At 41.3% G+C, this 11,159-nt stretch overlaps 1 protein-coding gene across 1 annotated transcript in view; it reads left to right on the forward strand.

Annotated features, from left to right (window-relative positions):
- Positions 1-9,568, forward strand: part of MYO5B (myosin VB) — a 145,804-nt gene extending 136,236 nt beyond the window's left edge. The window contains exons 36-40 of the mRNA XM_058827205.1: positions 1,461-1,611; positions 2,367-2,652; positions 3,214-3,388; positions 4,209-4,289; positions 5,059-9,568. Coding sequence (XP_058683188.1) covers positions 1,461-1,611; positions 2,367-2,652; positions 3,214-3,388; positions 4,209-4,289; positions 5,059-5,211 — 846 coding nt within the window. The 3' untranslated portion in view covers positions 5,212-9,568. The remainder of the gene's footprint in view (positions 1-1,460; positions 1,612-2,366; positions 2,653-3,213; positions 3,389-4,208; positions 4,290-5,058) is intronic.
- Positions 9,569-11,159: the final 1,591 nt, after the last annotated feature.

Below are 11,159 nucleotides of genomic sequence, written 5' to 3' on the forward strand. Positions count from 1 at the left end.
TTTCATTAAACAATATTTCATAGCTTGGAATAAGTTTTATTAAAGCTGATTCCTTTTAGAAAAATGGTATTATCACAGTTCTAGAACATTACACACTGCCATTCTTATAGCTATGTGCTCTGCACATTAAAATTTACAACAGACCCAAATACTGGTTGTTTTTTTTTTTTTTATTTTAGTCTTGATTTTTGTTAGATATATTGAGCATTCAAACGGTAAGGAAAAAAAATTCATAAAATTAACTATTCGGGTCACTCAAAAGATAATGATTTGTGTGTAAAACCTCAGCACTGGATTTCAAAGGTTTAAAATTAAAAGTTAAATTAAAAATATTTTAGAGAATACTTACTAGTAGTTGTGCTCTTGTTTGCCCTCTTCTGTCTGGATAATAATACTGCATTTAAAGCAAATCCTCCCCTGAAAACCAGGTGGATTAAAACACAGTCTTAAATTTTACGTTGTTTGCTATGATTTCCTGTGTTAAATGAACCAGATGTTCGCAAATTCCATTGGCAATTTAGTGCAAAATATAGAGGGGAGAAATACTTCTGAGCAGTTTGCAAGATAGTGTTACCTTTAGTTTGAAATCCAGCCTATTTTTAAGAAAAGGTTTAAAAGAAAATCCCAACCCACATGCAGTCCTGTCATGTGAAAAGCATGATGCTGTTCAATTATTTAGGAAAATGGCGAAATTGTGAAATCAACTCGAATTGGTACATGTTATATTTTTTCATTTTTCTAGTCAGCAACCAACAAAGACAGGTTCATAGTTCTCATTTTCACACTAAATAAGATCATATGAACAGGCAATTAAAGGATCTGTTAATCTCTTAATTAGAACATCTCATTTGCTTCTGCCACTAAATCTGGTATTAATATCTGAGCCCAGAACTGAGGGTTTACAGCAGCCAAATCAGCAGGATCAGAGATCAGCTGTATCAGCAAAAGGCAGGCAACAATTTCAGTTATTTGGGGAGGTTTATGAATTTCAGAACAATTTAAAATGTTGTCAATGCATGTAACATGCAGTTGTATTTTTTTTTTTCCAGTTTTCTAGAATCTTTATTTTAAAATATTTTGTTTCCCATAAACAGTTGGAACTCAAAGGGATAAGCACATAGCTAAAAAAGTTGTTTCAGAGGGCCTGAAATGTCATTTGCTAATCCTGTATGTTGCAGTTAATACAAACATTCAGATCCTTGCTATGGATAAAATGAAAAACAGGTAGTTTAATGATCTTCTTCAAAAGGTAGTCCTCTAGTAATAATTTATGAATGGGTATGAATTTTCAATGCCTGGGTAAATCAAAGGTGATTTATGAGTTTTTATCCTTTCTATAATGTACTTTGGTAACATATTTTGGTATATTGTTCTGTAAGGGTACAGGGAGGTTTTAATGCAGTGATTTGGATGGTCAGTGGGTAGGATAATGAGCCTGGGTGTTTTAATTTCCTGTTCAGGGTTTCATGACCCAAAACACAGCGAAGCAGAATGAGCACTGCCTGAAGAACTTTGACCTGACCGAGTACCGCCAGGTGCTGGGCCACCTCTCCATCCAGATCTACCAGCAGCTCATCAACATTGCAGAGGGCATCCTGCAGCCCATGATCGGTGAGCACACAGCTGCCCTTTAGCAGGGTGGTTTTTGGCCCAGATTATCTGCTCTGACTGTTTTTCAGACCTTTGCACAGTGTCAGCATGACCCAGGAGAGTCTTTATCTTCCCCCATGATAGAGGCTAATAGGGATGTGGGTTTTTCCTCCCACTCCAGAAGACACCTCTTTCATTTCTGTTGGGGAGGCAGTGGAAGAGGTGAGGTTGTGCTGGTGGGTCTGCTTTCCCCTCCAGACCAGGTTTGTGCTTAATCTTTTCATGGATGGAAATGTACATTATAAGGGAGGAGAGCACTGAAAAGAGGAAAAAGACTCATAAAGACCTTGTTTTTCAAGGGTGAGAGAAGATATGAGAAGAGTTACCTCTTCAGCCAAATCCCTGAGGATTCATCTGAGGAATGCCCCATCCCTGGAAATGTCCCAGGCCAGGCTGGACAGGGCTTGGAGCAGCCTGGGATAGTAGAAGGTGTCCCTGCCCATGGCAGAGGTGTTGGACCTAAATGGCTTTTAAGGTCTCTTCCCAACCAAACTCTTGCATAATTCTAGGATATTTGTGTGTTTTTTAACTATTTTGTGTCATCAGAGTAAACCAGCCATTCATGGATCTGTCCTGCTCTCAGTTGCTGCAGCATCCATGGCATTGCATCACCTAGACTGACACATGTTCATTGCAGCCCACGCAGGGATCAGATCTTCATTCTCTAATGACAGATGGATGCAGGCCATTTATCCCATTTTCTCCCCTCTTTTCAGTGTCTGCTGTGTTGGAAAATGAGAGTATCCAAGGGCTTTCCAGTGTCAAACCGGTGGGCTACAGGAAATACTCCTCCAATGCGTCAGAAGGTGGCAGCTCCTACAGCTTGGATGAAATGATTCACCAGTTGAACACATTCCACAGCATCATGTGTGACCAAGGCCTGGACCCAGAGATCATCCAGCAGGTGTTTAAGCAGCTCTACTACATGATCAACGCCATCGCCCTGAACAACCTCCTGCTGAGGAAGGATGTCTGCTCATGGAGCACGGGCATGCAGCTGAGGTGGGGCTGGGGCTTGGGGCAGGGCTGTACCTGCTTTGGGAAGTTTTGTTAATGTTCTAAGTTGGTGAAAAGCAGGAAAATAAAGTGCACTTCTCAGTGCAAATTAGTTAAATCTTCCTTTAGCTACCCTCTCCCCTTCCTGCAGTGGATCTTTGTGTTCCACTTGAGCTGGACAGGGGGCACAGCAAAAGCATTTTCTATGTGGATGTTCTCAAAGGTATTTGGGTACCTTGCAGGATCTTGTTAGCATTTAAAAGCTGGTTAAAAGCTTAATTTTAATTGTTTAAATTTGAAGGAATCTGAATGCTGTAGAAAAGCACCTCCCTTGTCTTGTTTGACTGTTACATGGTTCATCTATTTGTAAAGTAGAGTATAAATTTTACTCTGAGTTGTTGAGTATTAAGCTTTTGTCTGATTGTCTCTTGCCACGTGTTATCACAAATGTTCATCACCAAAACCCACATACACCAGCACTGCTACATAACTTGAGCCCCAAAGAGGAGTTTTGAAGATGCTACTTCTTATCTCTCAGCTCACATCTTCTCTCCTTTGCTTGTCCAGGTTTAACATAAGCCAGCTTGAGGAATGGCTGCGTGGGAAGAATCTGCAACAGAGTGGAGCAGCGCAAACTCTGGAGCCCTTGATTCAGGCAGCACAGCTCCTGCAGCTGAAAAAGAAAACCTCAGAGGATGCCGAGGCCATCTGCTCCTTGTGCACGTCACTCACGACCCAGCAGGTAGGGAGCAGGGCAGGGGGTTACAGCACAGGGTAATTAAGGACTGGGAAAGGATGGTCTCGTGCTTCCAGCTCTTCAGTGCCCAGCCTCAGTGTGCAATTCCTTCAGTGGGAACAGCTTGTGTTTTTCAGGACTGATGTTACATCTTGGCCCCTCTCAGAGGTGGTCTCTTCTCTTACAGTGCCACTGATGGCACTGGAGTCCCAGAAATGTGCAAAGATGAAACCCAGCCCTGAGGAGTTTGTTGTGTAAATCAGATTCTTGGCATTTTAGACTTGCCTGTTGTCTCTCACCAGGTCTTAAACTGGCTGTGTCTGCAGGATGCCCATCTAGTATTCCCATTTGGGGCAGGAGGTTGAGAAGTGCCAGCCTAGGCTGGCTGGATATGATCTTGGACTTCGGGTTTTTTACTGCTGGGTTGCCTGTCCTTAATTTGGTAATATTGTAGGAAGGGAGATGTGAGAGGTGTGAGCTGATGTTCAGAGGTTCTTGGAGACCCTTTCTAATGTATCTGCATCATCACCCTGTCCTGAACATGAGTTTTTGAGAAAAGCTGAGGGGAGGAGCAGGAGTGAGGGAGCATCAAGAGAAGAATTGTAGAGGTGACATCAGAAGTCATCCAGGTCACCATGTTGCCAACCAAGTGGAGTCCCTGTATAAATCTGTTGTCCAAGTCTGTTGCCAGCTAACAAACATCCCCATAAGTGATTTTTGTTTTGGCAGACTTCTTGTGGCCATATCATGACAAACTGCTGGTAGTGCTTTGTGTTCTGGAAAAGTTCAGCTTCTCATGACTGTAACTGTGTTTTGTTTTCAACAGATTGTAAAGATACTTAATCTCTACACTCCTGTGAATGAGTTTGAAGAACGTGTGACAGTAGCTTTCATACGAAACATACAGGTAAATTTAAGGGCTGTCAATTGGAGGCAGGCACAAATGACAGCTCTGTAGTTCTAGTGACATCTGTATTAAATCACTGCTAACTCGGGTATTTTATAAAAGGCATGCTGCTGCAGGTTGTCCTGCATTCAGTGCTCTGTGTGTGCACACACACAACACACAGTTGCAGGGATAACCAGGCTGTTAATCACAGAGGGCAATAAGCACCCAAATCCCCAGCTCAGCTAAGTCAGCTCTTCAGTAGCAACACGACAAAGGATTAAGGTTGCAGGAGTCAACAAATGTTGGTGAAATGGAGTTTCTTCTGAGATAGGAGGTAGGAATTGGCAGCTAAAGGAAAAATAAACAAATGAAAACCAAACACCTTTTAATGCTCACAAGGAATAGGGAGGAAAAGGAAGGGCACGTGTTCAGCTACCCCCAGAACATATCACCATGGCTGAGCAGCTGAATCAAAGGTGGTCTGCTGCTATCATGTAGTCCTGGTTTTGCTGTGCCAGGGGAGTCATCTTGTTTCCAGGTCCTGTATCTTTCTTTGTGGTCCTCTAGAAAATGTAACCAGGGTCTCCTGCAGCCGTCTTTCCTACAGTCTGTTCCTGTAAATACTTGCTCAGAAGGAAAGTGGCTGCAGAAGAGAACAAAATAGTTCTCACTGTTTTCTGCAGTATCTATAAAATGATGCACATTCTCAAACCTTTGATGGTGTTAAGCACAACAAGAAAAGGGAACAACTGATGCTAAATTTGTTTTCTTCTCCCACACCCAACAGAAGCAGTTGCAAGAACGGAATGACCCTCCACATCTGCTGTTAGACTTCAAGCACATGTTCCCAGTTCTGTTCCCATTCAACCCATCTGCCATCACCATGGACTCCATTCATCTCCCTGCTTCCCTCAACTTGGATTTTCTCAATAAAGTCTGAAGAAAGTAGAATTAAGCTCAACTCTCACACCCAGAGACTTCCAGCAATGAAAGAAAAAATAATAAAAAGAATTCAAGAGCTCTTTAAATATGGACCAAACAGGCTTATGGAAGAACCAGTACACAGTAACAAATGGAAGCTAAAGTGTACACTAAAAAAGACACTGGTCTGTATGTGATCATGTGATTTTCTTTTGGTAATTTGCAGCTCAGAAATAAGGATACTTGAAAATAGATTTATTTTTTACTGCTTGATTTTATGTTGACATAGTTCAAAGCCCATAATCATCTCCAAAAGTCACTAAAAAAAAGGATGGAAGTGGGAGACTGCTTATTTTAATCTTCTTAGGTGTCTATGACAAAAACAGAATCTGAGACACCTGTGCTGCCTTGAAGGATGTGTCATTTGTCTAGTAGCAGGTGGTCTTGTGTGTGTGAATAACAAAACATGCAGTTCTGCCTTCAGGTCTTGTTAGTAACTACATTCACAATAGTGAATTGGAAAGGTAAATTTCAGAAGGTATGTATTTGTCACACCATAAATGTATCAGGGCTGGGATGCTTCTTGTTCCCACTGGTGGGGAATTTGTCACAACTTGTATGTTTGAGAAATGCTGTTGCTGCTCCTAAGTACATTCAGTGCATCTGCTTCGTGGAAATTTAACTAAATTGGCAGGACTTTGTTCCATTGGACTTTCTTACATTATCAACTTTACCTTAGCAAAGGTTTTGTCCTAGTGAAATAATCATGATGCAAAGGACTGCCTTAAGCCTTCTGCTTCTAGTATAGCATCACTCTGATCCCTACTGTTGGCTTTCCTTGTGCTTTCAAGTGTCAAACACTTTCATCCGGTGGCTGTCATGGTTCTTGGACCTCTCAAATGGCCATTATCAGAATCCCATGCATAGGTCCTGCTAAGGATCCTGCTAAGTTTAATCATCCAGCCCTACCTATGTTCAGTGGGTTAATCCTAGCTGTAGCTGTCCATGGAATAACTCCATTCAGTTCAGTAGCCATCCAAAATGTTAAGAATCATGCAAATACAGAGCTTGGATAAATGAAGAATATTTTAAAAACTAAAAAAGTTCGAAAAGAGATTAAATGTTCTAACACCAAAAAGAAAAGGAAATGTCAGGTGGTATGTTAGTGATATAAGCCATTAGTAGTGTAAGTCAAAATAATGTAAGCCATTTCTTTAAGAGTGAACCCAAACTCTTTGTCTGCAACAAACTTAAATGAATAATTGCTTTCAATTCAGATTCTGTTAGTTGGTTTGGGTTTTTTTTAATCAGGCTTACAGACTAATCAACCAACAAACCAACCCTCTGACCTCACCACAGAGATGTTGCAGGAGACCAGGCAGTGGTTTTTCTTTGGACCTTGCCAGCACACGCTGCGTTCTCAGTGACTGCTGAGCAGGGGAGGAGGTGGGTTCCCAAGGGTCAGTGTTGCTCCACGACTGCTCAGCATGGGGATGCTTCTGCCATAGCAGGACATGCCAAACTGCAATCAGGGTGTGTGGCTGCCAGCATTCTGCCCTTTCCACAAGGCTTGTTTAAATCAGTCTTAACTCACCTGCTTTTGTGGTTCCTTCTGTGGTCCGCAGCTCCATCATGGCTAAGAGCTTTCAAAGAAAATCCATTCTCTCCATCTGACTCTTTTTAGCTGGTGTAAATCCAAACAGCAGATTTATGACCAGGTAGGCTGTCTGCTCAGAGGTTGAAAGTAGAATGTGAAGTTTCTTGAAGATACACTAATTCCTATCTGCTGCAGTTTCCTTTCTAGGCAAGGAGCATGTTGTGATTTAGACATCATGTATATAATTGGTGTATATACTAACCGCAGTAGTCCTGTATGTACCATATATGTATATTACTATCTGAAAAAGCACATTTTAAAAGAAACTGTTGAGTGCTGTGCAGAATTATATCAGTTAATGCCAGTGGGTAAATGCCTTCTTTCAAACTGAGACTATAGTTTAGAACAACTGTTACCACTGAAGGAGAGACTTCAGGCTAAAAATTAATTTTTTTCCCCTTAACCATAACCCATCCATCTAATGATAGATGTTTTGCTTGTGTAGAGCCAGGACTAGCTCCAAACTTCAGTCCTCGAGCTCTCACCTCTGCCTTGTCTTCAGTAGTGCCTTCATCTCCCCTTGCTATACAATGAGGGTAATGCCACCACTCTGCTGTCCCTGCCCAGCAAGCCCCACCACCCACTCATCTGCAATATCTTTATTTATTTTCACCTACCTCTTTTCACAATGAATGTCTTTGTAGTGCTCTGACTTTTTTTATTTGTTGTCTCTCCCTTCTCTCCACGCTCCAACACTCGCCATGGTTTAAGGATAAATAATTCAAAGCAGGATTCAGCCTTTCTGTAAGGTGGTTTAAACAGAGAGCTGTTGCTCAGGACTCATGTTAGGTCAGCAGTTTCAGGCAGTTCAGGTCTCTACCTCTTTCTGATGTAAATTATTTGGAGTACAATTCCCAATGCATTGATTAAACATATGCTTATCACTCAGACTAAGTGACAGGTTGCTGCAGAATCCTCTTCTGCAGTGACTTTGCTGCTGATTACCATTGTAAAATGTGCTTAATGGTCTTCTAGGGGATAATGGTCCTTCACTGGCACTTTCAGGATCGTAATTTATATGCTCTTTCTTAAAAACTCTTAGTATGTGTAGATGGGAACTGGGATTTAATGTCTTGATCTGTGATCATGTAGTTCATCCAGTGAGATCCATCTGAAAGAGAACTCTGTATGAAATATCTTTAATATATATTATCTTTTCTGTTAGCAGTTTTTAAAATTTGTATTTAAATGCTTATTTAGTAAATTGCTATGCTCAAGCATGCCTTCGTTCCTTACATTTACACTTCTTTATTTAAAAAGCAAAATGAACACAAAGCATGGCTTAGAGAAAGCTGGTTCTTCTCCAGATCTGTCTTTATTTTTAGATATTGATTATTAAGTTTAGCATTTTCCCACTCTGTGCCTTTAGCTGTTTAGCTCAACCACTGTTTCTCTGAAATAAGCATTTAAACAGTGAAATATTTTTATTATTCTGTCATAGAAAAAGTTGTCTATGGATATAAAAGCCTTCTTATAAAATTTTACATTGAGGAGGTCTGCAAAAATACTTTGAAGTTCTTGGGGAAAAAAACCAAAACAATAGTGACCCATGGTGATTTCTGCAACTATCGATGGCTTATTTCTCAGAAAAGCACTATTGGGAATAAAATAAATTAAGTTAAACCATCAAAACGCCCAAATCATCAGCATTACAGAACCAACACTTCAAACAAGAATTCAGGCATATGCTGGCTGACCTACAAGAAGCATCCAGGACAATGTCCACGTTTCATTTTCACCAGAAAGTTCCTTTTCTTCTTCTATTTTTTTTTTTTTAATTGGCATTTTGTAGCTGAGGTTGTTTATCTTATCTGATAAAGCTGCTGTAGTTGACTGTAGAAAAAGAACATTAGATCTCAAAACTGAATTTTTGCAATCCTACATTACAAACATTTTTTTGCTCATGCAGTTTATTCCACTGGATTGACAAGAATTTCTTCGTGCTTGTGAAAAAGTACCAAAATGTGGGCATGTTATAAGCATAGTGGCTGCTTTTCATCACCCTGCAACTTGAACACTGAAGTCTTTGCAGGACATGTCTCCTCATTTGTGTGATTTGCAAAAGATACAAATGAAAAAGCTGCACTTGAAAACTATGGTTGTTTTCCTCCATTTTTAAAAGTAAACGAATAAAATCGTGCAAACTTATTCTTTCAGACCATTAACTGAAAAATTAGCATTTTATTATTGCAGATGAATAGAACAGAACATAATTAAAATGAATTGTATGAACTTCAATGAAGCTTTTTCTTCAGACTTTATTGATTCACATATATATTACAGTCATAAATAAATACTTTTTTTTCTGAAAGAAATTCTCTCAAGGCAGATGTTAAGTAAAACAATCCAGAAGACATAACCCTGATGAGTATCCAGATTATTTCAAGGTGTGAATGCAAGTGGACAAAGACTTTCAGATTAATTTGAAATTAGAAGAAAAAAAAAATATGCTAAAAAAGTGCTACTATATTGAAATCTTTGGGGATATTTTTTTTTTGTGGTGTGAAGTGTCATTATCTTAATGAGCAGAAGGTAGAGCTGGTGTCAAAGTTGAATGATATACATGAGTGAATACTGTAGATGAAATACTACTGCTTATAAAATATTTTTCCATTTTGAACAAATCTGTAAACTACACCTTTGTTTTTAAGAAAATGCTTGTAATAGTCACTGTAATATTCAGCTGGGGATAAAAAAATTTGTGAAATAAACACTTTTGAAGAAATTGTGTCTCTTGGTCAAAAATGGGAATGCAAAAAAATAAACCCTTTCAATACATACTTCCATCCAACAGGAACATTTCTGAGTAGTTTATAAACAGAAATAAGGAGAATCACTTTTACTTAGAACACTGGTAGGTTTAGAAGTTATAACATCTATCTCTAATATCTCTAACAGAGCTGCTGAAATATTGGCAGCTGTGGAACTGCGTGTGGAGTGTTATGCCCTTGAGAACCATTGTAAATGAGTGGAGAAAAGGAGGAAATGCCACCCTTTGTGTATGTGCATAAATCACAGAAACCCAGAATGGTTTGAGTTGGAAGGGACCTTAAAGTTCATCCAGTGCCACCCCCTGCCATGGGCAGGGACACCTTCCAGTGTCCCAGGCTGCTCCAAGCCCTGTCCAGCCTGGCCTTGGACACTGCAGGGATCCAGGGCCAGCCCCAGCTGCTCTGGGCACCCTGTGCCAGGGCCTGCCCACCCTCCCAGCCAGCAATTCCTTCCCAATATCCCAGCTGGGCCTGCCCTCTGGCACTGGGAAGCCATTGCCTGGCTGCTGTCCCTGCAGGCCTTGTCCCCAGTCCCTGGGCAGCTCTCCTGGAGCCCCTTTAGGCCCTGCCAGGGGCTCTCAGCTCTCCCTGGAGCCTTCTCTTGTGCAGGGGAGCAGCCCCAGCTCTCCCAGGCTGGCTCCAGAGCAGAGGGGCTCCAGCCCTGGCAGCAGCTGCGTGGCCTCCTCTGGGCTGGCTCCAGCAGCTCCACGTCCTTGTGCTGTTGTTGCCCAGGGCTGGGGCAGCTCTGCAGGTGGGGTCTCACCTGAGCACAGGGGCAGAATCCCTTCCCTTGGCCTTAAATAAGATCTAGATGAGGGAAGTCAATGGCAAATGGAGAAAATACAACAAAACCCTCACCTCTTCATAAAGACAACCTTGCATGTTCACTGATCTATAGATTTATTGAATCATTGGAATTATGTAGGGAAAGTAGTTGAGAGACTATTTTAAATGATAAATGGGAGTCTTCACAGGATAACATTTTTTACTTCTAGAAAATTTACAGAACTTTAAATCTGTCCCTGAAGACATGGCAATTTTTATTTGTACACAAAATATTTTCACTGGCTTTCCAGTCTTCTGCTTGACAGCTGGGATGGTTCCACTGGGGCAATTATACAGATAAATCATACTTCAAGGGGCATTTCAACCATCAGAACTGTGGAGGGTGGGTTTTGTGGTGTAGCTTGGAGTTCCACATTCCTGGCTGGGAGGGTGGGCAGGCCCTGGCACAGGGTGCCCAGAGCAGCTGGGGCTGGCCCTGGATCCCTGCAGTGTCCAAGGCCAGGCTGGACAGGGCTTGGAGCAGCCTGGGACACTGGAAGATGTCCCTGCCCATGGCAGGGGTGGCACTGGATAAGCTTTAATTTTCCTTCCAATGCAAATCATCCTGGGATTCTGGGATATTTCTGTGTTTTTAACTATTTCATATTATCAGAGTAAACCATGGATCTGTCCTGCTGTCAGTTCTCACAGCATCCTCGGTGTTGCATCCCTGAGACTGATACGAGATGATGCAGCCCACAGAGGGATCAATTC

This window comes from Poecile atricapillus, chromosome Z (genome assembly GCF_030490865.1).
Source record: "Poecile atricapillus isolate bPoeAtr1 chromosome Z, bPoeAtr1.hap1, whole genome shotgun sequence".
Classification (NCBI taxonomy): Eukaryota; Metazoa; Chordata; class Aves; order Passeriformes; family Paridae; genus Poecile; species Poecile atricapillus.